This window comes from Aquarana catesbeiana, linkage group LG01, assembly GCF_042186555.1.
Source record: "Aquarana catesbeiana isolate 2022-GZ linkage group LG01, ASM4218655v1, whole genome shotgun sequence".
In the NCBI taxonomy this organism is placed as follows: domain Eukaryota; kingdom Metazoa; phylum Chordata; class Amphibia; order Anura; family Ranidae; genus Aquarana; species Aquarana catesbeiana.
In genome coordinates this window covers 139,678,689-139,705,125 of record NC_133324.1, presented here as the reverse complement: position 1 = coordinate 139,705,125, position 26,437 = coordinate 139,678,689, and the positions used below count along the sequence as shown (strand labels likewise).

General features: G+C 45.0%; 2 protein-coding genes across 4 annotated transcripts in view; one reads left to right on the top strand and one right to left on the bottom strand.

Annotated features, from left to right (window-relative positions):
* The window catches only part of ANKRA2 (ankyrin repeat family A member 2), a 42,776-nt gene extending 23,518 nt beyond the window's left edge, over positions 1–19,258 (bottom strand). The window contains exons 1-3 of one of the 2 annotated variants that reach the window (XM_073624253.1): positions 19,049–19,258; positions 6,574–6,924; positions 4,790–4,948 (exon numbers count right to left, since the gene is read on the bottom strand). In XM_073624253.1, coding sequence (XP_073480354.1) covers positions 4,790–4,948; positions 6,574–6,859 — 445 coding nt within the window. In that variant the 5' untranslated portion in view covers positions 6,860–6,924; positions 19,049–19,258. Of the gene's footprint in view, positions 1–4,789; positions 4,949–6,573; positions 6,925–9,651; positions 9,752–19,048 lie in introns of those variants that run through there. The other variant, XM_073624258.1, reaches the window with a different exon arrangement.
* UTP15 (UTP15 small subunit processome component) overlaps positions 19,140–26,437 on the top strand; it is a 32,154-nt gene continuing 24,856 nt past the window's right edge. The window contains exons 1-4 of one of the 2 annotated variants that reach the window (XM_073624242.1): positions 19,140–19,377; positions 23,284–23,465; positions 23,812–23,958; positions 24,446–24,538. In XM_073624242.1, coding sequence (XP_073480343.1) covers positions 23,869–23,958; positions 24,446–24,538 — 183 coding nt within the window. In that variant the 5' untranslated portion in view covers positions 19,140–19,377; positions 23,284–23,465; positions 23,812–23,868. The remainder of the gene's footprint in view (positions 19,378–23,283; positions 23,466–23,811; positions 23,959–24,445; positions 24,539–26,437) is intronic. The other variant, XM_073624235.1, reaches the window with a different exon arrangement.

The window sequence follows — 26,437 nt, the reverse complement described above, 5'->3', positions numbered from 1 at the left end:
CAATTGAGGCTCTGACGCACCGCATGCGACAGGTGCATCGGAAAGTCTAATGCCTGAACCTTCTTGTTCCAGGTCGACAGAATACTGTGTTGCAGCATTCTTGAGTGAAACTGAGCATAGGGAACTGCTTCGAATGAAGACACCATCTTCCTTAGTAGCCTCATACAAAGGCGGACTGAGGGACCCTTCTTGGTCCTTACTGTCAGAATCAGCTCTCTCAAAGCAGTGATCTTTGCCTGGGGTAGAAATATTTTCTCCTGGCTTGTATGTATAATCAGACCTAAATATTCCAGTCTTCTTACTGGTTTTAGGAAAGACTTTTCTAAGTTGAGGATCCAACCCAGGTGTTCTAGATACCTGACCGTGGTCCTCAAGTTTCCATTCAAAGAGGCTACCGACCGGTCTATCAAGAGCAGGTCGTCTAGGTATGCTATGACAGCTATACCCTGAGCCCTTAATCTGGCCAGAGGAGGAGCCAAGATCTTTGTGAACACTCGAGGTGCAGTGGCTATCCCAAAGGGCAGAGCCATAAACTGGAAATGGCGCCCTCCTACCTCGAAGCGCAGAAACTTCTGATGAGCAGGAAAAATGGGCACATGCAGATATGCATCTCTGATGTCTATTGATGCCAGAAATTCTCCTCCCTGCAGGGTGGGAACTACTGTTCGAATTGATTCCATGCGGAAGGATTGAATCCTTAGGAATCGGTTCAGATCCCTTAAGTCCAAAATGGGCCTGACATCCCCATTTGGCTTTTGGACCGTAAAAAGGTTGGAATAGAAGCCCAATCCCTGGTCCTTTGCGGGAACTATCATAATGACCTCCTGCGACAAAAGTCGCTCTAACGCTAGAAGGAGCGACTGCTTCTTCTCTGGGTCTCTGGGAACATTTGATCTGAGGAACCGAGGAGAAGGGAATTCCTGAAACTCCAGCTTGTACCCTAAGGTTACCGTGGAGACTACCCATCCGTCCTGGAAGTCCTCCTGCCAGAGCTCTGAGAATTGTCGCAGTCTTCCCCCCACTCGAGTGAGCGGGGGCGCCCCCTCATGCAGAGGTCTTAGTGTTTTGCCTAGTAGGCTTCTTTCCCCAGGACTTCTTTTGTCCCTGGGGTTGACTCTTGTCTCTGGACCCCGATGGAGGCGGCCGTCGAGACTGCCTGGAGGCTGAAGCCCCCGGCGCTGGGGAAAGAGTCCGTTTGAAAGAGGGACGCTTACTCTTCTTCTTGACAGGTAAGAGAGTGCTTTTCCCACAAGAGATTCTCTTGATATAGTTATCCAAGTCCTCTCCAAACAACCTTGCACCACGAAATGGAAACCCAGCCAGTAGCTTCTTACATGGTGCTTCGGCTGACCAATTTTTCAACCATAGGATTCTACGTATATGCACCAACCCCAGTGAAAGACGGGAGGTTTGCACGATAGACTCTCTAATGGCGTCAACCACAAAGCATAAGGCCGCTGGAAGGTTAGCAAACCCCTGGGCCTGCTGTTCAGGTAATACTTTGATGACCTGCTTAACATGGTCTCTTAAGTATTGACAGACTCCAATCGCTGCTATTGCAGGTTGGGCCACTGATCCTGCTAAGGAGAAAACATCCTTCAATAGGGATTCCATCCTTTTATCTACAGGATCCCTGAGCATGTGAGCATTGTCTACAGGACAAGTCAGGCTATTATTTATGGAGGAAATGGCGGCATCAATAGCTGGTATTCCTCACATTTTAATAAACTTTTCTTCCATCGGATAAAGTGTTGAAAACTTTCTCGGCGGAAAAAAACGTTTGTCTGGGTGATCCCACTCAGAATAAATAAGCTTTTCAAGTAAAGTATGAACAGGAAAAGCATGTGCTGCTTGGAAAGGTTTCAGTGACCCCAAAGCAGAAGAGGATTCTTTAGCAGTTTCAGGTATGGGCAACTTAAATGTGGAGCGGACCAATCCAGTGAGGATCTGCACTAAGACTTTCTCCTCTTGGGAAGTTGCAGAGGGTCCCTCTCCACCTGAATCCTCCGAAGAGGAATCATCCATCCCATCCTGATCCTCTGAAAGGGATTCATCTCCTTTATCCCAGAGCTCCTCTGTCTGAGGGTCTTGGGGAACAGAGGAAGGCCTAGTGCGTTTTCTTCCACTGAGTGAAGACGTAATCACGGCCATTAATCTTTCCTCTAGACCATTAATGGTTGAGGAAAAAACCTCTTGTGTAATATATACAGGGGCTGAAGTGCCAGAAGCAGGTGTAGCCCCTGACCCCGATGGCTCTCCCTGGCTAGCCGTCCCTGGCCCATCTTTAGGGGGGAAGGATGCTGCCGACAGGGGGCCCTCAGAACCTGAACGAGATCCCCTAGTGTCTCTGGTTCCTGGGGTGCTTGAACCTCTACTACCCATAGTGCAAAGCAACAAGGTGTGAGGTATACAAATGAACACTGTCCGCTGAGCGATGTAGTCTGGCTAAAAGCCTTGCTACCCAATGCTCAGTCTGGTGTTACTTCAGTAAATGCTGCCTAGGAGAATGCCTGTGTCCCACCTTACATGCGACCGTCAGCTCTGTGTCTCTCAGAAGGCTGAGTGCACCTGTACAGAGTGCCTTTAATAGCCTGCAGCTGGCCTGAGTGGGAGTCTAAACACTCTGTGCTGACATCCCGCCCCCTCCTCTACCGCCCCCCCCCTCGAGTTTTGAAAAAAAACGAGCGCTTCCCGCACTGCCGACTCTCCTGTCATGCTCTGGAGAAAAGGCTGGGGATGGGGGGGGGGAAGGAGGGAGACTGGTAACAAGATTTGCCTGAACGGCTATCTTCAGAGATGGTGGCCATTAGGCCACAGAGCCCGGGTGGTATAACCACTTTCTAGACCCCTGTGGCCCCTCTCTAGCCTGGGGGGGAACATTCAAACATGAGAAATCCCCCCATCCACCTTACCTGCTTGCAGCCTGCTTGATACGCTGGGACATACACAGCGATTACAACACCTGAGACAGACATTCAGCATGTGTAGGTTTGTGCTCTTGGCAGCCCCCGGTGGTCACAATAGGCATAGCATGCATTTACCTTAAAGGAGAAAAGCCACTAGAACTCAAAAATTCTGTGGAATCTCCTCTTACCTTATCCAGCCGCAGGGTGCCGTTTACACAGACCCAATCTTCACCTCTCACGGTGGGCTCCGTTTGAAAAAACCGTCAGAGACTGGGGCCCCCATCAGTAGGGGGATCCAACAGTTCTGGGACCGTAAAGCACCTCGCCAGAAATTAGGAAGTTTAAAGCCATTTTCTGATCTGCGGGGTCCAGCTCTCTAAAAAGAGAAGCATTACGGGTAAAACCTCGTTTCTTCGGACACGAGGCCCGGGTACCATTCAATTCGGCCATGAAAAGACACTTTGAATGGATCCGGTTTGCCTGGCTTGCCCCAGTATAGGATCTTAGGATATTCCCTTTGGAGCTCAGCACAGGACATCTTTACACGTCCATCACCTAAGACACTGGCGTAAAAACTGAGGTATCCCTGCAAGGGGGAGGGATTATATAGGGGGTTGAACTTCCTGATAGGGTGTGCCAGTGTCCAATCACCAGTGATACCTATATAACCCATCAGTAATTACTGTGGCTCTGTGTCCCGTGATGTTCGAGAAAGAAAAATGTATATAATGTTTGGGGGTTCCAAGTAATTTTCTAGCAAAAAATACTGATTTTACCTTGTAAGCAACACGTGTCAGAAAAAGGTTTAGTCTTTAAGTGGTTAAACTGACCTCATTTACAGACCGAAGTTCATTCCTTTGATCCAAGAATGAAAAGTTTACAATGTTTCTCTTTATCTCCTATGTTGAGACATAGGCTGTCTGGATTTATTTATTTTTGTCAGCTTTCAGATGTGAGCAGAGAACTCTGCACTTGTTACATAGAATCAGGGAAAAGCTGTTTTAAGATCGAGAGGGGGTAGAATCGCAATCTCGATTCTTTAACGATTAATCATGCAGCTCTACACAGCACCAGACTCCATCCTGCCGACAGCAGGTACAGCTCTCCCTCGACAGCGTGGTGATATATCACCGATTGACAGGCAGATCCCGCTTAAAGCATATCGTCCTAATTGGACTTACTCTTTACTTATAATACTTTAGGATAGCAATAAGATAACCTTACGGGTCCAGCGCTATTTTTCCCACTTTCCTCAACTAGAAACTGAATGAAACTGAATGAAACTGAAATATCAATACAATTCTACAAAAAAATGCCATCACCTTTATATCCTTCAGTCTCTGAAAATTTCTAGTCCGATCTTTTAGTACCTGAGCTGTACTCCTGCTTCTTCTATTAGGTTTCCTCCCACAGACAATTGTGGCAATCCCTGACATTAAAAGATAAAGCCAGGATTGTACTTTGTTGCTCTGGAAGCGTTGTGTATGATTTTATTGTAAGCTTGTTGGATATAATGGTATCTTTTCGTGCAAAAATTTGAAAAGTTTGATAAAAATCTATTGAAAATAAAAGGCAAAGCCTTAAAGATGATCCCAGCATCTACAGCCACCAGTAGAGGGCTGATCACCCGACACTACTGGCTGACCATTTTTTAAGGACAAAGATTATCTGGGTTGAATAATTTTGTGCAATTGTTATTCGTTCTCCCACCAAACTGGAGAGTATGGGACTTCTCCCCCACCCTCCGATCTGAGTGTGCAAGTTTAAGAGAATATCTATATAAATCTAGATCTTCCAGCAGTCAGATCCTGCATTCATGTATAGCTAACCTATAACAGCATACGTTAAAATGAAAAGAAAAATATAAAAATAAAACTGCTTACAATTCACTAGCAGTGGGGTGGTCGATACCTCATTGCCTCGATGTTTATTTGTCAGCGTAGTAGACTGCTTGATGGGAGAAAAGTGCTTTGTTGTTGATGGTGTGTACACATGTCTGACTTGTATACCCGGAGATGGTGAAGTGTGTATATTGCATTCAGCTGAAAAGAATAATACATTTCATACATAAAATAAATTCTGTGGTATATTTGTTACAGGCACACTTTACAAGCTTGCAAGTCAAGTAAAAAAAAAAAAAATGTTAAAAAGGAACTTGAGATTTCTCAAAGACTGTAAATTATTGGCTTCATGACATAGTGGAAACATTATACTTCTATTTAGAATAAGATGCTCAGGAAGCCACTGCTGCAATTACATACACTGTTCAATTACTGCATCAGAGTGGTTTGTATAATGTAGGAAATATGTTCTGTGAGCACTAATGGCATAAACCGCACAGGAGATAGGGACCACAGGAACAGTCCAAGCAGGTATTAGGGGCTGAGAAAAAAAAACACTAAAGATTGTTTTCGCTTTTCTTCGACCAAAAACTTCACCTGCCGATACCTCACATCCCGGAGGTGAGACTTTTGGGAATACTCAACGACAATGTTTACCGCACTCATGTCAGGACATTGCTACATATATTACTAATTTAGCACGTAAAACCATCTTTATGCACTGGAGGGATGTGGGCCCTCTTTCTGCCCACGCCTTCTTCTGCAATGTTCATGGGGTCCTTCCCCGGTTCAAACTGATATACAAAGGTAGGGCATGTCCTAAGAAATTCACTAAAATCTGGCAACCATGGCTTGATGTATCGGAGGATTTTTTGGGGGGATGTCCTCTCTTCACAGCTTTCCCAGTAGACCCACTACTTATGTACTCTAATATTATTGCCTGGCAAGATACAAAAACTGAGAATCATGGGATATCTTTTATGAAGCACCTACTACATAGGGGGACCCTGGACCTTTGCTGTCCTCACTGGGTCACATGTGCTGCAGGTTTGAATGGTTATATGTATGAACATATGAATGTGTTCTGTTGGGGTATTTCTGTCTCATGGACTAGTAAACTTGTTCCAGTGTTTTTACTATGTATGTAGGGGCACCTTACACAGATGTATTTACAGTCCCTCTTTTGTATTTCTTCTTGTATTTTTATGTTACAAAATCAAAATAAACACCTTTAAAAAAAAAAAAAAAAAAAAAAGATTGTTTTCAGTCATTTGTTCATTCAATTATTTTCATCATTTGTAAACTCTGGAGCCCCCTACCATATGTAAGTGAGAAACCTAGGTGACACATACAGACAATTAGTGGCAGTGAACTTCCATTGCACATTTTTACCTACAGGTAAGCTTATAATAAAGCTTACTTGTAGTTACAGGGATATCTCTTAAACATGCAACGTTTAGGAGATATTCAGTGTCTCTGCAGCCGGCTCATGCGCGCTGAAGGAACGGCATGCTTTTGCCGTTTCTTGAGAGCTCTGTGTCGCAACAAAAACGCCAGCGCATGTGCGCGGGATCGACATCATCGCAGCTTGGTCATTGGACCGGGTAAAGATGGAAGCCTTGTCAGCTGTGACAGCGCACCCCTGGAGAGCTTCGTTCTAAGTTAAGTTTTTATAATATGCCAGTATGCGATGCATACTGGCACATTATGACATTACCTTGCAGGGAGAATATATATATATATATTTTTTTACGTTAAGTTTACTACCGCTTTAAATATTTAAAAGATGATAGATAAACAATATAATCAAAGTAGACAAAACCAACCTTTAAATAAGACAGAAGCTACTTCCAAATCTGAATTAACTTGATCTTGAATATTTTTACTGTCTTCTTCATTTAGAGACTTCACAAAGCGAGAACAGACATTCATGTCAAATCTGTTTGGCAAAATGAACTTCATTCCCATTGCCACATTCTGAGCCTGGCCTTCTTCTGTGCTCGAGTCCATAACATGTTCTACTTTAATATCAGGCATGCCAGACAGACAAAAGCTGACACAGTCCTCTCCCGGCAGCTCCGAGGGGCCCTCCAGACTGTTTAAGGTAGACATGGCGGATCTGCGGTTCTTGCACTACAACTCCTAAATCTGCATCATAGGACTGGAATGCTTCAATTCTGTAATAGAATGGACAACAGGTTTCTGAAACTGTAGAATTCATTTACATAAATGTTATTTTTATTTCACTTAAAACAGATCTTGCATGACAAATTATTTCTAAAAATCTATTTTAAAGTGTTAGCTCAGCTTCACAAAGTAACTGCAACGTATAGAAACACTGGTGGAGCTTTGTTCTGGTGTAAAGCAACTGGCCCAGCCCTCATATCTACATACAAAACTGATAAGACAACCCAGAGTCCACTGGTCCTGTAATATGATGACACCAATTTTTCTCTACCCTGCCCATTGGTGCACACAGAAATGTAAATATTTTAACTCTTACAAGAGTAACTCTGCTTTTAGTGAACTTTACACAGTGTACAACTGTACACTATGTGGCCTCCGCTGCCATCGCTTATAACCCCTGATCACAGACTTACCTATCCCCACTATGATCAAATCTTCCAGGGAAAAGGAAGTTGATGGCAGCCTATGGTCTTCTAAATAAAGTGACATTAAAGGTTTTATTTTTTTCTTAACCACTTCCCGCCCGGCCTATAGTAGAATGACGGCCGGGCGGTGGTTGCGTTATCTTGACTGGACGTCATATGACATCTTTCAGGGTAGACCCTAGCACGCACGTAGCGCGGCGATCAGGGACAGCATGTGTCCCTCGGCTCAGCCGATCACATGTGACATCAGAATCAGAGGCACACATGAAGCGCGCCACGGTGATCAGGGACGGCGCGTGTCCCTCTGACACAGCGCTTCCCCGATCAGGGTAAACACCCAATGAAATACGTGACTGGCTGTGTCCAATCACAGCTTGTCACAAATGTAAACATTGAGGAGCAGTTACTATCTGATCTCTGCTCTCTCCTCACACACCGACTGTGTGAGGAGAGAGCAGGGACCAGCGAGTGAAATCAGTGTTTGTCTACTACTGTATTACTGTATACCTGTGCACAACACGCCCCCCCCCAAATAAAGAAGACCTGTCAGAACTTCTGATCATCTGGATCTGTCAGTCACACAGCTCATCACCAGTACCGCCACTAGTACCGCCACACAGGCCCGCAACCGGTACCGCCACACAGGCTTACTAGTACCGCCAGCGGTACTGCCACTAATACCGCCATTGGTATATCTACACAGGTCCACCACTAATACCACCATCAGTATATCTACACAGGCCCACCATCGATACTGCCACAGAGGCCCGCCACTAATACCGCCATCGGTACCACCACACAGGCACGCCATCAGTACTGCCATCATGTCTCAAAGGGTTTACACACCTGAGGAGGCATATGCCATTCTTACCATTTCAGATGATGAGAGCAGCAGGGAGGTCTCATCATCCGATTCTGGTTCGGAATACGAGCCAGTGGAGGATAGTGGATCAGAGTCCTAGTCAGTGGAGGAAACCATCCCTCCTAAAAGAATAAGGAGATCAGGACCAAGATCAGAAGACCTGCCTAGACCCCAGGAAGAGGAGCCCAGTACAAGTACTGGAATTACACTCCCAACCCGAAGAATCCAGGCCCAGTCTTACCTTTCCGATGCCCTAGCAAATCCCTTATGGTTGCCAGCCAACTCAGGATTCGCTATAAATCTTCCTTTCACCGCACAGCCAGGTGTGCAGCCCAACACTACAAATTTACCCACAAGATTTGTTGCAGAATATGGTCGAACAAACCAATCTTTATGCACAGCAATTTATTGCTGCCAACCCCAATTCATCCTATGCACGCATGTTCCAGTGGCGCCGTCTAACACTGGACGAATTTAAATTGTTTTTGGGCCCTACATTCAATATGGGGCTTACAAAAAAGAACGATCTCCATGCCTATTGGTCCACCAACCCCATCCATCACATGCCGATATATTCTGCTGTCATGTCCAGGACACACTACGACATGATTATGTGTTTTCTACACTTTAACGATAATTCGCAGTGCCCTCCCCGAGATGATTCCAACCACGACAAATTGTACAAGATACGCCCCCTAATAAATTCCTTTTCCCAGCGATTTGCTGAAGTTTTTATCCCAGACCAAAACATTTGTGTGGACGAATCTCTTATACATTTTACTGGCCGACTGCACTTTAAGCAGTATATACACCAAGTAAGAGAGCCAGGTATGGGTTGAAATTAAATAAATTGTGTGATCGAGTAACTGGATACGTGTACACATTCTGGATTTATGAAGGCAAAAACTCCCAGCTCCAGCCCCGTGATTGCCCCACATATATTGGAACCAGTGGGAAAATTGTCTGGGATCTGGCATACCCCCTGTTCAAAAAAGGATACCATTTATACATGGACAACTATTATATCAGCCTGCCCCTTTTTTCGTCACCTTTACAGTAGACAAACCCTGGCCTGCAGCCCCCTAAAAAAAAAAAAAAAAAAAAAAAAAAAAAAGAAAAGAAAAGAAAAAGGGGGCTTCCTACAAAATATGGAGGGACAAGAAAGATGTCCACATCATTTCTACCACCCACAATGACATCTTGGTGGAGATCCACAGATGACGCGCCCCTGTTGTAAAGCCTGAATGTGTCCACGACTACAATCTGTATGTGGGGGGGTGAATTTAAACGATCAGATGCTACAACCTTATTTGTCAACCCGAAAGTCCCGTTGTTGGTATAAGAAAGTTGCATTTCGTCTATTTCATATGGCCATGTTTAATTCATTTTTCTGCTTCCAAAAATCAACTGAAAACCAACAAATCACCTACCTCATGTATATTGAAGATATCATCACTGCCCCAGGAAGCATTCGCTCTGATTGTGAGTCGACTTCACAGTCAATATTTTCCCTATAACATTCCCCCCACAGAATCTGGAAGAAGACGCCAAAAGAAATGCCGTGTATGCAGCAGAGGAGGAGTAAGAAGAGATACTAGCTAAGTATCTATATACTATATACTAAGATATATTAATATACTAAGATATTATTGTCCCCAATGTCCCTCCCAACCTGGCCTGTGCATCAGAGATTGCTTCAAAAATTATTACACATCCATCAGATATTAGTTCCCCTTATTAACAGACTGCCATTTTCCCATTTCAAATACTTGTATGGATCATTTGCCTGCTACCATATTTCTACCTTCCATGTTAATTAACTGAACCTAGTTTGTTTACTGATGATGTTTTTGCCTGCCGATTTAAACCACGTTTCTGACTTCCACGTAGGGCTGGGAGATTTTCCACAAAAAAAAAAAAAAAAAAAAAAAAAAATCTGCGACTTTCTTAAAAGAAACTCGATTCACGATTCGAATGGAGTTTTTTTTTTTTTTGGACACCGCACCAGTCCTGAAGAGCTGCGGGCAGGAGTTTTTAGGTGAGGCCGCGGCTTCGGCCTAGTCCGCAGCGTCCGGCCTCGCAGACTAGGCCGAAGCCGCGGCCTCACCTAAAAACTCCTGCCCGCAGCTCCTCAGGACCGGCGCGGTGTCAGGGTGGGAGAAGCCTCTACCCCTGTCCCCCGGCCCTAAGCTTAATGACCCAGGACATTATGGACCATGTTTCTTCCTGCTGCTTGGACCAATACTTTGGCTGTGTTGACCCTTTATCTCCCTGCTGCCTCTGCTGAATATGGACAGTGTTTCTGCCTGGACACCTCTGAATGCTACCTGGACCAATGCTTTGGCTATGCTGACAGTATCTCTCCCTGTATGAACTATGGACAGTATTCCTGCCTGCTGCCTGGACCGATGCTCTCCTCTGTGGTAATTTTTTGTTATTTGGTAAGTACCTGCTATGTGTTAGAAATATGAATGGCCTTTAAAAATGTGATCGTAGTCAGAAAATTATATGTGTAATTTATGCTCCTAGAACACCTGGAGGTGCTACTTGGATGTTGGGCCTCTGTATGTGGCCAGGCTGTGTAAAAATCTCACACATATGGTATCGCCATACTCAGGAGTAGCAGAATGTATTTTGGGGTGTCATTTTTGTTATGTACATGCTATGTGTTAGAAATATCTTATAAATGGACAACTTTGTGTAAAAAAAAAAAATGCATTTTCATTTTTTCCCCACATTTTCCAAAAACTTCTGGAAAAAAATGAACAGTTCAAAAGACTCATTATGCCTCACAGATTATATGTTGGGGTGCCTTTTCAAAATGGGGTCAATTTGTGGGCAATTCCATTGTCTTGGTGCTCCAGGGCAAAAGACTCATTATGCCTCACAGATTATATGTTGGGGTGCCTTTTCAAAATGGGGTCAATTTGTGGGCAATTCCATTGTCTTGGTGCTCCAGGGCCTTCAAAATTGTAATAGGTGGTTGAGAAATGAGATGAGCAATTTATGCTCGTAGAACGCCTGAAGGTGCTACTTCAATGTTGGGCCTCTGTATGTGGCCGGCTGTGTAAAAGCCTCACACATGTGGTATCACCATACTCAGGAGGAGTAGCAGAATGTATTTTGGGGTGTAGTTGCAAGTATGCATATGCTGTGTTTGAGAAATACCCTGTTAATTCGACAAGTTTGTGTTAAAAAAAAAAAAAAAAAAAAATTCCTAATTTTTCCAAGAATTGTGGGAAAAATTTACAACTTCAAAAAACTCACCATGCCTCTTACTAAATACCTTGGACTGTCTACTTTCCAAAAAGGGGTCATTTGGGGGGTATTTGCACTTTCCTGGTGTGTTAGGGTCTCAAGAAATGAGATGAGAAATGAGGCCGTCAGTACATCAGGTGTGATCAATTGTGACCAATTTTCAGTGATTGGCACCATAGCTTTTAGGCTCTATAACTTTCACGCAGACTAAATAATATCCACTAATTTGGGTTATTTTTACCAAAGACATGTAGCAGTATAAATTTTGGCCCAAATTTATGAAGAAAAATTACTTATTTGCAAAATTTTACAATAGAAACTATGAAAAAGTTTTTTTTCTCAAAATTTTCGCTTATATCTCAAAAAAAAAAAAAAAAAAAAAAAAAAACCCAGTGGTGATTAAATACCACCAAAAGAAAGCTCTATTTGTGAGAAAAAAAAAATCAAAAAAATTTTGTTTGGATACTCGTGACTGAGTAATTGTCATTGAAAGTGTGAGCTCTGAAAGCTGAAAATTGGTCTGGGCAGGAAGGTGCATAGGTGCCTGGTATTGAAGTGGTTAAATAACAAAATATGTCATAGTTACCTGATTTGTGCATTGGTTCCTCTTATTGGGTCCACCGCCGATGCTACTCCTGCCTTCAAGTACCCCCCCATCAAGCTGCACAGCACTGGACTGAGATCAGGCTCAGATAAGCATTTAGCAGGGGCTGGGTGGGGAGCTGCATCTAATGCCGCGTACACACGACAGGACTTTCCGCCAGAAAAGGTCCGGCGGAACCATTCCGTTGTGTGTGGGCTTCATCGGACCTTTTTTTCGAAAATTCAGACGGAACTAGAAATAGAACAAGTTTCAGATCTTTCCGACAGACTCAGTTCCTATCGGTAAAACCGTTCGTCTGTATGCTGGTCCAACGGACCAAGAATGACACAAGGGCAGCTATTGGCTACTGAACTTTCTTTTTCTAGTCCCGTCGTACGTCATCACGTTCTAAATGAACAGACTTTGGTGTGATCGTGTGTAGGCAAGTACGTTTCAGCGGAACTCCGTCGGAAAGACCGTTAGACTTTGGTCCGACGGAAAGACCGGGCGTGTGTACGGGGCATTAGAGCTGTTTTACCATAATGCAGAGAATGCATTTAGCCTTTACATCCGCTTTAAAACTTAAAATGTGACTGTAATGCTACAATCATTATCAAATTGTATCCTGCATAATAAGAGCTTGTGTCCCTTTTTTTCTGTTTGTACAAATGGTGGCTGCTGTGCCTGCTCCTTCCTATCCCACCAGTCACATAATTTTCCCAGCAATGACCACTAGCTGTATGTAGTGGGGGGATCTGGGAGTCTCACACAGGTCAGAGCAGTGGCTCTGACAGTGTCTGGCATGCTGAGAGGCTAAGCCTGCTGCCAATCAGGCATGTGGGTGGATCCCAGCATTATTGTCGGGATCCTTCCAGAGCCTGGAGCAGCTCTGTGACGTCAGCTGACAGCGGGCTTTAGCCTGGTGTCGGCTGATTCTAGGTCACAGGAGTGCAAGAGTAATCCCTGTAACTCAGAAGAGAAGTATGGCCAAAAAAGCTTAGGCCATACTTCTCTTTTGAGAAATAATAAAAGTCTCCCAAATACCTCATTCTGGATCCCTTTTACAGCAGTCACTTTACTTTTCATGCTTACTCCCGGGCCGTAAGAAAAGTTTAGAATGAAGAACAAGCAACAATCTGACAACACATACCCGAATATAAAATGTGCATGCTGCTGCTCTATTGAGGCTCTCTGAAGTAGCTGCTTCCAATCACAATACTAGACACTTTAGCTTGAAACTGCCGCTTGCCATAGCCGTTCCTAGTATGGATGTATACATGTGAAAGCCTCAGTCAATGCCGCTTCTCAGGCCATGCCCCCTGACACTGGCATGGACAAAAAGGTGAAGAAGGCTGGGTGAAGGGGTGTTGATAGACACAGACAGAGCATGCGCAGTAAAGGTGATAAGGCAACAGCCAGAGGATCTGGCTACTATTACATTGTCACAGAAAACTGGGAAATTAATCTACATGGTACTTTAAAGGATAAGTTCACTTTTAAAAAATAAATACACATAATTTTGCAGGTAAAAAAAAAAAAATTACAGTTATTTATTTTTTTCTTGGAGCCATGCAGGAATCTTGCAGACTTGTCAGTGTATCTGTCCACTCTTTCCTCATATGGGCAGATAGATACACAAAGACAGGAAGAGACAATCAACTACCAGAGCGGTAAAACAGCACCATGGAAGTTCATTGAGAACTGCAAGCTGACAGCTTCAAAGGCTGTCGGTACTTGTGGTTGATTCATTCACAGAACTCTGTGAATGAATAATGCAGCCCGGCAGGTGGAATGTATAACTAAAGCCAAAACTTTTTTAGTTTTGGATAGATTTCAAACATTAGGAAAATTCACCCTTTCTGTTTATCACATGAGCTGTTCTCATCAAGAGTGAAAGAAAATCCCCAATTTTGTGTTTTCACCAGAACAAGAAGAAAGGGGAAATCTCCCAATGGGAACACTAGTTCTAGTGACAAAATTCCCTCATTTTGGAGGGATTGTCATTCACTTCCTATTTTGGCTATGGGACAGGAAATGAATTGAAATGTCCACAATGGGATACAGATAGTATAAAAAAGAAAACTGACAAGTTGTCTTTAGCTAACCATACCATACCATTTTGCACTTTTCAGCACGAGAGACTCGGCTGTCCGGGACTCTCCCTCCTGATTGGCTCCCGCTGCTGTCAATCAAAGCCAGTGAGTAAATAAGGAGAGAAAGGGGGGACACAGAGCAGCGGCTCAGCTGCCCCCATAGCAAGCTGCTTGCTGTGGGGGCACTAGGCCGGAGGGAGGGGCCAGGAGCGCTGATGAGGGACCTGAGAAGAGAAGGACCCGGCTGCTCTGTGCAGAACCACTGCACAGAGCAGGCAAGTATAACATGTTTGTTATTTTTAAATGAAAAAAAAAAACAAGACTTTAATATTACTTTGATTGAACACATTCATACTTTATTTCTACAGCTGCAATTATAACTGCGCATTCCAGGAATGCGCAAAAATAGCGTACAAAAAGCGAGTTGCGCTTCTGGTGCCAATAATACCTAATGGCACCCCAAACTTGGCAAGCAGACGCAAATTTTTGGAGTGCAGTAAAACAAATGTGCTAAGCCCTAAACCTGAGAAGGTACAGGAGCCTCTTTGGTGTGTTTGCAGTGTGTGGGCTGCCTGTTCAAGTGAACGGGCTGCCCTTTGTGAAAAAAAGAAGTGTGCAAAAACACATGTTCCCATGATAGGTGTGAATGGGGCCTGGACAAAACAAAGGGTGCAATGGCCTAGTCTAGTGCAATACTGTCTTCATTTTTTCATTTAAAGTGTAAAAGTGTACTACAAAACCAGGAAACCAATCTGTGTGCAAAATGTGTAACATTCAAGGTCCTCAAGTCTGTCAACTACTGCTGATGTGTTTCGAGGGACATGCCCTCTTCATCAGAGCACAGCTCTTTGCAGGCATTCTTTGCTCTGATAAAGAGGGTATATCCCTCGAAACGCATGAACAGTAATTGACACACGCGAGGACCCCAAGCGTTAGGCTTTTGACTTATGTGAGTATGTGCTCATTTGTTTTTATCTAATAAATGACGACAGTAATGCACTAGGCATTTGCAACCTTTGTTTGTTTTCCCGATCTCATGAGGGCAGCAATAGCCGACTTGTTCCCATTTGGACAGAGACTTGATAATATGATATCACTTCACCTTTTCAGCTTCTCAAGTTCCCCTGAGCGCTATGGCATCATAGTGTGGATTTTGGTAAATGGGTCTGTGCTGGGGTACATGTACTGGTCGGAAGGGGGTCTGTGTTGGGGTACATGTACTGGTCGGGAGGGGGTCTGTGTTGGGGTACATGTACTGGTTGGTAGGGGGTCTGTGTTGGGGTACATGTACTGGTCGGGAGGGGTCTGTGTTGGGGTACATGTACTGGTTGGTATGGGATCTGTGTTGGGGTACATGTACTGGTTGAGAGGGGGGTCTGTGTTGGGGTACATGTACTGGTCGGGAGGGGGGTCTGTGTTGGGGTACATGTACTGGTCGGGAGGGGGGTCTGTGTTGGGGTACATGTACTGGTCGGGAGGGGGGTCTGTGTTGGGGTACATGTACTGGTCGGGAGGGGGGTCTGTGTTGGGGTACATGTACTGGTTGGGAGGGGTCTGTGTTGGGGTACATGTACTGGTTGGGAGGGGTCTGTGTTGGGGTACATGTACTGGTTAGTAGGGGGTCTGTGTTGGGGTACATGTACTGGTTAGTAGGGGGTCTGTGTTGGGGTACATGTACTGGTCGGGAGGGGGGTCTGTGTTGGGGTACATGTACTGGTCGGGAGGGGGGTCTGTGTTGGGGTACATGTACTGGTCGGGAGGGGGGTCTGTGTTGGGGTACATGTACTGGTCGGGAGGGGGGTCTGTGTTGGGGTACATGTACTGGTTGGGAGGGGTCTGTGTTGGGGTACATGTACTGGTTGGGAGGGGTCTGTGTTGGGGTACATGTACTGGTTGGGAGGGGTCTGTGTTGGGGTACATGTACTGGTTAGTAGGGGGTCTGTGTTGGGGTACATGTACTGGTTAGTAGGGGGTCTGTGTTGGGGTACATGTACTGGTTGGTAGGGGGTCTGTGTTGGGGTACATGTACTGGTTGGTAGGGGGTCTGTGTTGGGGTACATGTACTGGTTGGGATGGGGTCTGTGTTGGGGTACATGTACTGGTTGGACGGGGTCTGTGTTGGGGTACATGTACTGGTTGGGAGGGGTCTGTGTTGGGGTACATGTACTGGTTGGGAGGGGTCTGTGTTGGGGTACATGTACTGGTTGGGAGGGGTCTGTGTTGGGGTACATGTACTGGTTGGGAGGGGTCTGTGTTGGGGTACATGTACTGGTTAGTAGGGGGTCTGTGTTGGGGTACATGTACTGGTTGGTAGGGGGTCTGTGTTGGGGTACATGTACTGGTTGGGAGGGGTCTGTGTTGGGGTACATGTACTGGTTGGGAGGGGTCTGTGTTGGGGTACATGTACTGGTTAGTAGGGGGTCTGTGTTGGGGTACATGTACTGGTTGGTAGGGGGTCTGTGTTGGGGTACATGTACTGGTTGGGATGGGGTCTGTGTTGGGGTACATGTACTGGTTGGACGGGGTCTGTGTTGGGGTACATGTACTGGTTGGGATGGGGTCTGTGTTGGGGTACATGTACTGGTTGGGAGGGGTCTGTGTTGGGGTACATGTACTGGTTGGTAGGGGGTCTGTGTTGGGGTACATGTACTGGTTGGGAGGGGTCTGTGTTGGGGTACATGTACTGGTTGGGAGGGGTCTGTGTTGGGGTACATGTACTGGTTAGTAGGGGGTCTGTGTTGGGGTACATGTACTGGTTGGTAGGGGGTCTGTGTTGGGGTACATGTACTGGTTGGGATGGGGTCTGTGTTGGGGTACATGTACTGGTTGGGATGGGGTCTGTGTTGGGGTACATGTACTGGTTGGGATGGGGTCTGTGTTGGGGTACATGTACTGGTTGGGATGGGGTCTGTGTTGGGGTACATGTACTGGTTGGGATGGGGTCTGTGTTGGGGTACATGTACTGGTTGGGAGGGGTCTGTGTTGGGGTACATGTACTGGTTGGTAGGGGGTCTGTGTTGGGGTACATGTACTGGTTGGGAGGGGTCTGTGTTGGGGTACATGTACTGGTTGGTAGGGGGTCTGTGTTGGGGTACATGTACTGGTTGGGAGGGGTCTGTGTTGGGGTACATGTACTGGTTGGGAGGGGTCTGTGTTGGGGTACATGTACTGGTTGGGAGGGGTCTGTGTTGGGGTACATGTACTGGTTAGTAGGGGGTCTGTGTTGGGGTACATGTACTGGTTGGTAGGGGGTCTGTGTTGGGGTACATGTACTGGTTGGGAGGGGTCTGTGTTGGGGTACATGTACTGGTTAGTAGGGGGTCTGTGTTGGGGTACATGTACTGGTTGGGAGGGGTCTGTGTTGGGGTACATGTACTGGTTGGTAGGGGGTCTGTGTTGGGGTACATGTACTGGTTGGGATGGGGTCTGTGTTGGGGTACATGTACTGGTTGGGATGGGGTCTGTGTTGGGGTACATGTACTGGTTGGTAGGGGGTCTGTGTTGGGGTACATGTACTGGTTGGTAGGGGGTCTGTGTTGGGGTACATGTACTGGTTGGTAGGGGGTCTGTGTTGGGGTACATGTACTGGTTGGGAGGGGTCTGTGTTGGGGTACATGTACTGGTTGGTAGGGGGTCTGTGTTGGGGTACATGTACTGGTTGGGATGGGGTCTGTGTTGGGGTACATGTACTGGTTGGGATGGGGTCTGTGTTGGGGTACATGTACTGGTTGGGATGGGGTCTGTGTTGGGGTACATGTACTGGTTGGGAGGGGTCTGTGTTGGGGTACATGTACTGGTTGGTAGGGGGTCTGTGTTGGGGTACATGTACTGGTTGGTAGGGGGTCTGTGTTGGGGTACATGTACTGGTTGGTAGGGGGTCTGTGTTGGGGTACATGTACTGGTTGGGATGGGGTCTGTGTTGGGGTACATGTACTGGTTGGGATGGGGTCTGTGTTGGGGTACATGTACTGGTTGGGATGGGGTCTGTGTTGGGGTACATATACTGGTTGGGATGGGGTCTGTGTTGGGGTACATGTACTGGTTGGGATGGGTCTGTGTTGGGGTACATGTACTGGTTGGTAGGGGGTCTGTGTTGGGGTACATGTACTGGTCGGGATGGGTCTGTGTTGGGGTACATGTACTGGTTGGGATGGGTCTGTGTTGGGGTACATGTACTGGTTGGTAGGGGGTCTGTGTTGGGGTACATGTACTGGTCGGGATGGGTCTGTGTTGGGGTACATGTACTGGTTGGGATGGGGTCTGTGTTGGGGTACATGTACTGGTTGGGATGGGTCTGTGTTGGGGTACATGTACTGGTTGGGATGGGTCTGTGTTGGGGTACATGTACTGGTTGGGAGGGGTCTGTGTTGGGGTACATGTACTGGTCGGGATGGGTCTGTGTTGGGGTACATGTACTGGTTGGGATGGGGTCTGTGTTGGGGTACATGTACTGGTTGGGATGGGTCTGTGTTGGGGTACATGTACTGGTTGGGATGGGGTCTGTGTTGGGGTACATGTACTGGTTGGGATGGGGTCTGTGTTGGGGTACATGTACTGGTTGGGATGGGGTCTGTGTTGGGGTACATGTACTGGTTGGGATGGGGTCTGTGTTGGGGTACATGTACTGGTTGGTAGGGGGTCTGTGTTGGGGTACATGTACTGGTTGGGATGGGGTCTGTGTTGGGGTACATGTACTGGTTGGGATGGGGTCTGTGTTGGGGTACATGTACTGGTTGGGATGGGTCTGTGTTGGGGTACATGTACTGGTTGGGATGGGGCACAATGAACACCATTCATTCTTACACTAACATTCCATCACCAATACCTATACATTCCCCTCACCAATCATTCTACACACTAAACACCGGCCGGCTACTCGCTGCTGTCACTCACCTCTGCGGACTCCTATTGTTGTTATTGTCTGACGTCACATCCGGTGCGACTTTTCCGGGACCCGAGGGGAGCCGGCTTTCTGTTTTTTGTGAACGAAGAATTCCCGGTTATCTACAACACGGGCACTGTCAGGACTGGTGACCAGGCTTTACCCCGAGATAATTCTTGAAAGTTGTGCCCGCTTTTTCATGACGTCAAATGTATGCGACTTTTCCGGAAATGCGTCAGGAAGCAAGATGGCGGCCCGCAGTGCCGATTCCGGCGGCGTGACTGCCCGGTGGTGAGAGGAAGAGGAGGAAGGCAGCGGACGGGAAGGCCGTGGGAGAGCGGTAAGAGGGCAGGGCTGGTAGCTTGTTCCCATCCATAGAAGGAGAAGTACAGTATAACCAGAGGCACAGCTCATCTCTACATCGGGGTGCTGGGTCTGCATTGCTGTCTGTGTCCTCATTAGGGGGATCCAGTGTCTTTAATTGTTCTGGTCACCAGGAATGAAAGTGGAGGGTACTACCAAAATTCGAAGTTGTCACCATCACAGAAATAGAGGGGAAATCTTCCAATGGGGACACTTATCCCACTTTCCACTTCCTGTTGAGCCTACAGGACAGGAAGTAACGGGAAATCTCCCTAACAGCCAGAGGTTATAACCCCCCCCCCCTTCAGTATTTCATTGAATAAAAGGTGAGTACATGCCGCATTATTACACAGCTTATGTATGGGGTAAACCACCACCTGGCTGTCCCAACATCTGATCTCTATACACTGTTCACTTTGGTGACTTCAACAGCAAGACAGCCTAAGATTGAGTAATGGCGGCCCTCTTATATTCCGATCAGCCATAACATTATGACCACCCACCTAATATTGAGTAGGTCCCCCTTTTCCAAAGCAGCCCTGACCTGTTGTGGCATGGACACCATTAGACCTCTGAAGGTATGCTGTGGTATCTGGCACCAAGCCATCAGTAGAAGATCCTTTAAAGTGAAATTCAAGGAGAAGTACGCGGAAAGCTCATTTTTTGGCTGTACTTCTATGGATCACAGGAATGCAGTTTGCTTTGCCCTTCTGTGACGGATTTTTCAGCAGAGAGTGGACTGAAGTTCGCTCTCTGCTGACATCACAGGGGGTCGGTCCAGGCTTGGTGTCATCATGACTGTAGAGTCTGGATCCGCCCAGATCCCTGGACCGCCACACGGGTCAGCCTCTCAACGAGCCACTGAGAGGCTGAGCCAGCCACTCCCTCCCCCTCCACAGTCCAGCACTTCAATGAGCGCGCGGGGGGGGGGGGGGGAGCAGAGAGCTGCTGACTGACATTCAGCAGCTCTCTACCCGGAGAGTAATTTTCTAGCAAAAAAAAATGTTTTTCACTTGTAAACAACAAATCTCAGAAAGAGGCTCAGTCCTTAAGTGGTTAAAGTCTATTTTTTTTTCATTTAAAAATAATAAACATGTTATATTTATCTGCCCTGTCTAGTGGTTTTGCACAGAGCAGCCCTCAACCTCCTCTTCTTGGGTCCGGAGCTCCTGGCCCCTCCCTCTTGCCGAGGTCCCCCACAGCAAGAAGCTTGCTAGGGGGGCACTCGAGCCGAGCCACTGCTCTGTGTGTTGATTAAGACATGGAGCCGCTGTTTGGCCCCGCCTGCTCTCTCATTGGCTTACTGACTTTAAGAGCAGCAATGGCTCCCACTGATGCCTCAGCCAATCCGGAGGGAAAATCTCGAGCTGCCAAGACTTTTGTGCAACATCACTGGATAAAGATGGGGCTCAGGTAAGTATTAGGGGCCTGCTGTGTGTCAGTCTGACCACTACACCGACGGGGGCTCTTTACAACGTGATCAGCCATGTCCAATCATGGCTGATCACGATGTAAACAGGAATAGCTGTTAAACAGCTTTTCCTCATTCGCGTCTGATAGACGCAAGTAGAGGAGAGCTGATCGGCAGTTCTCCTGATGGGGGGGTCTGCTTTGATTGTTTATTAGCGCACCCCCCCCCCTCAAATGCCCACACTGGACCACCAACATGTGGATGGCCAGGCACAACCCCCATGGCCATCCACATGTGCCCAATCTGTGCCCACAAATGTGCACTGACTGGCACCATAGAGTAATAGATGTATTGAGTAATGCCCAGCAATGCCACCCATCAGTGCCCATCAGTCCTGCCTTTGAGTGCCCATCATTGCCACCTATCAGTGCCGCCTATCAGTGCCACCTCATTGGTGCCACCTCATATTTGCCCATCAGTGCCCGTCATTGAAGAAGAAAACGTACTTATTTACAAAAACATTTAACAGAAACAAAGAAAAACTTGTTTTTTTTTTCAAAATTTTCGGGCTTTTTTTATTTGTTGCGAAAAAATAAAAATCGCAGAGGTGATCAAATACCACCAAAAGAAAGCTCTATTTGTGGGAACAAAATGATAAAAAATTAGTTTGGGTACAGCGTAGTATGACCGCGCAATTGTCATTCAGATTGCGACAGCGCTGAAAGCTGAAAATTGGCCTGGGCAGGAAGGTGTCTAAGTGCCTGGTATTGAAGTGGTTAATGGATAGAAGCCATTAAGATAAAAAAAAACCCTGACTTTAGAACCACGTTAAGTTTACGAGGTGGGGCCTCCATGGATTGGACTTGTTTTCCCAGCACATCCCACAGATGCTCTATGGATTGAGTTGTGGAGAATTAGGAGGCCAAGTCAACGCTTCAAACTTTTTGTGTTCCTTAAACCATTCTTGAACCATTTTTGCAGTGCGGCAGGGCGCATTATGCTGCTGATGCACTGTCTTCAGGGAAAACAGTTTCCGTGAAGTCGTGTGCGTGGTCAGTAACATTATTTAGGCAGATATGTGACATCCACATGAATGGGAGGACTCAAGATTTCTCAGCACAACATTGCCCAAATCATCACACTGCCTCTTCTGGCTTGCCTTCTTCCCATACTGCATCCTGGTGCCATCTCATCCCCAGGGAAGAGACGCACACACACCCGGCCATTCACATGATGTAAAAGAAATTGTGATTCATCAGACCAGGCCACCTTCTCTCATTGCTCCATGGTCCAGTTCTAATGCTCATGTGCCCAGTGGAGGCACTTTTGGCTGTGGACATGGGTCAGCATGAGTACCCTGACCGGTTTGTATCTACACAGCCCCATACACAACAACCTGATGCCCATTTTTTGTTCTGTTTTTAACGAACCAACTTCAGGGACAACCTGTTTATTTGCTGCTTAACATATTCCACTGACTTTCAGAGAACATTGTAATGAGACAACCCATTCACTTTGCCTGCCAGTAGTCATAAAGCTATGGTTGATCAGGTGTATCTTTCAGTATCCTCAATGTCCTTATAAACTTCCTACCTGCCCCTTATGTGGTTTGTGCTTTGATTGTGGCATTCCATGTTGTCAATTGTTGCCCTATATGCACAGCCTATAGTAGAGTAAATCTCCACATTCTGGTCTCAGCAGTTTCTGTTTGTGTTCAAACTTTAGGCATTCTGCATGGCACTGCCTGGGTTAATGCATGCCCCTCATAGTCTAAGAACTGACACTTCCTGTGATGAAACTACATGTCCCACAATCCATGGGTCTTTTAGGCTAGTGCTGATGTAGGTGAGAGCTGGACAGTAGATAGATCTGGAACGGACACAGCAGATTACCACAGGGTTGATTTATTAAAGGCAAATATGCTGCAGAGCTTAGTTAATGAGGCAAAGGTTTACTTTGCAAAGAATACCCAATCACATGCAAGAAAAAATACATTTTTGCTTGCACATGATTGGATGATAGAAATGAGTAGAGCTTCTCCTCAGATCTAGAGCAACTGCACTTGCAGCACACAGTATATTTGCCTTTAGTAAATCAACCTCCATGTGTTTTCATCACATTATCACTCCCACATTTGTGATGCAACACAGAGGCCAGGCATTGGATTCTGTGTGACCCAGAACAAGGTGTTGCCCATCTGTAGGGACAAGCTAGGTGAATGAATACACAAGCATAGGGGGGGTCAATTGGCCACGATACTACAAACTTCGGCTGGAACATGTGAGCCCATCATTACAAAGTGAGGCAAACAGACAGCCCAGGGAATCTAACCACACTAATGCATAGTTAAAATAACAAAAACAATTGAAATGTACAATGCCTTTAAGGTAAGACCAGTTCCTGTGACAGAAATCCAAGCGGCGATGTCCCTCACATTGGAAAGATTCCTTTCACTGTCTGTTCAATCTACAGGACTGGAAGAGAAGGGAAACCTCCCTCATGGGATTTAACAAAATAAACGGTTTCCATGCTTGGAAAAAACAATTATAGAATTGGGTGGCTATAAACAGGACAAATCACCGAATGAAATGTGACATTTTGAGGAGGAGACTGATGACGCTTCCACAGATGACCACTAGATTTAAAGTTTACAGGTCTGTATGACATTTTGAAAGTAGATGGGATGACCCATGTATATTAAGGGACAGAGGCCCCTACACCCTGATTTAGGTCCTGCAGTTGGCATTCTGCAGACTACTAATGAGGTCATCTGTCTGTTTATTCCTCCTTTTGGCAGTCTTGTGGTGTTGGATAGGCATTTAATTCTTATGCTGGTTATATGTAAAAAAAAAACATAAGTTAATAATTTTATTGTATGGTCAGCTTTACAATCTTGGAGTGGTATTGTGTTCTGGTTTTGTACTCCTGCGTCCCTTTCTCTGTGTTTTTGTTCTGTGTCTAAAATTGTATTCTTATTTTTTTAATCCTCGTTTAAACCAGGCTTCTGCTCCTGAAGAACCTGCTTTTCTTATATGTTAATATTCTGAAGAAAAGGAAATGTCGGGATACAAACCTGTTGCCATCCTATCGTACCCTAAGCTTGGGGAAAAGATAACACAAGACACACTGTACTGGAGACGCTATAAGGTAATATATAACCTAAGATTTTTGTTTTAAAAGTAAGTTGTGTTTTTTTTTTTTTTTCCCACCTAAGAAACTGGAAGGTGTGAACCAGAGCATGGAGCTCCACCTGCTGGCTCTAATTTTAATTATAAAATATTTGCATGTCATAATTTTAAATGTGCCGGCTTAAAATATTGTTTTTTTTTTAATTTTAATATGAGGCATTTATATTCCCTATGAGAATCTCTCATCAGTTAAGTCACTTGTGATGCTCTTATGGGAGTGCTGCACTCTTTCTCCAGCTTTGTAATTGGTATGAGGAAATTTCTTGCAGTATAGTCATTGTCTTCTTTCCCATCAAGGAAGAATCTCTCTGACATAAGCTTTACACATATTTTATGTAAAGCATTATGTAAAGACACCTGGATGTTTGGTTTAATCAAATAAAGTAAATTATTTTGTCTGGTTGAAAATCATGCTCGTATTTTCTTGTTTAATATTTTCCTCTTAGACTCCTGTTCAGATCAAAGAATTTGGTGCAGTAACAAAAGTAGACTTTTCACCTACCCAGCCTATACATTATGCTGTCACATCATCCACAAGGGTAAGTTATTCACCACTAATGAGCAAATATAATTGAAATCATCAAATTAGACAGTGACAATTTTCTAATGGTGTGGTTTGCTTCTCACTTTATTGTCAATGGCATTTCTGTCATCTAGATAGGATGCAGGGGTGGATCACAGCAACAGGGACAGACAAAAAAAAAAAAAAACAATGGTGCTAACCCTTTCCCACTCTACCAATAAACATTGAATAGTGAAAACCTTATGCCAACACCTAATTAATGTGTTGATTAAGCTGCTCCCCAAGTGCCGTAGATTCCTACTGTGCAATGAGTATATATTGATGATAGGGGGTGCTGTGCTGCTAGTTAAATAAAATCCTAAATGAATTGGTTTGTGAACAAATGCTGGTGTGTGTGTGTGTGTGTGTGTGTATATAATATTCACTGTGATTATAGGTATGAATAGTCCATATTCTTCAGTGAATATTCCAAAATGAAATGTGGTTGGTTCAATCAATACGTGTAGATATCCTCCACCACTTATAAACATCCACAGACACCCAACGTGCTCATGTAAATATATATATATATATATATATGTGTATGTGTGTGTGTGTATGTATGTATGTATGTATATATATATATATATATATATATATATAATGTGTGTGTTTTATATATGTATTATTTACGATAGCATTTGTTCACAAACCAATTAATTTAGGTTTTTATCTGAATAGCAGAACAGCGCCCCCTATCAATATATATACCAATAAACATTGTCTATGCTTAGAGATCACAGATCTTGGAGATTAAAGATGTATTAGCACAGTGATAGAACATATCACATGAAGGGAAATGTTATCATAACTATTATATACTGAAGGGGAGACCTTAATACCATGGCCACAGCTAGAGAATTTAGTTATTACACTTCCTAAAGCGACTGGTAGTCAAAGAGCTGGGAGAGTTCAAAGCTCAATGGCTCAGCTCTGCTTTTTTATTTTTATTTTTTTTGTGTCCCATGGTATATATGTCTTTTTTAAATTTTGTCCTGGAGATACAGAAGAAAGTGATAGAAAATCTCTTCAAAAGTGTGCTTAATTCACCTCTTGGATGCCACCAGAGCAAGTGCCAATGATCACCAGGACAAATAGAGGGTTAAATATACCTAGCAGGGACAGAGACGGCAAGAAAAACCTGACGTTGCTTCTAATCATTCCCAGCTCTATCCAAAACGTAAAAAAAAAAAATGTTTTGGCTACACATACACTGAAAGCTACACCTTATCAAATAACACAACAAATGTGTGTGTGTATGTATTTTGTTTTTCTTATTATTTTATATACGATCGGTATAGACAAAATAGCCCACCTTTTTGCTTTGCAGCCTGAAATGAAGACACAGTTTTTGTTTTATCCAGCTGTATTTACTCAGTGCAACTTGTAACATTTTGAGTAAAAGATATAACACCAGTATGTCAGAACTTATTATTTTTTATTATTTTTTTAATCAAGAACAGAATCGCTGAGTTGGAAAAAGGATCACCCCCTCCTAAAAATGACTTGTAAACTCAATCAGCTGTAGCTAATCACCTTCTCAATGGCACAGAAAGCCATTTGACTTTCAACTGTGATCAGCTGTGGTCATTTTAATTAGCTCAGCATGAAAAGAGCTTTACTGGAGCATGTCAGTCCCTGGTAGCGCAACTGAAGCAAACAACCAACTATGGGTGGAAAGGCACTGTCAAAAGATCTCCGGGATAAAGTTGTAAACAGGCAAAAGTCAGGAGATGGATACAGAAAAAAAAATTCTGAGGCTTTATCAATGCCTAGAAACACAGTGAATTCTTTTATTAAACAGGCAGAGGAAAAGATACTAAAACAGCGCTACCCTGGTACAAAAACCCAGAGTGTAAAAAAGTATTATGCAAGG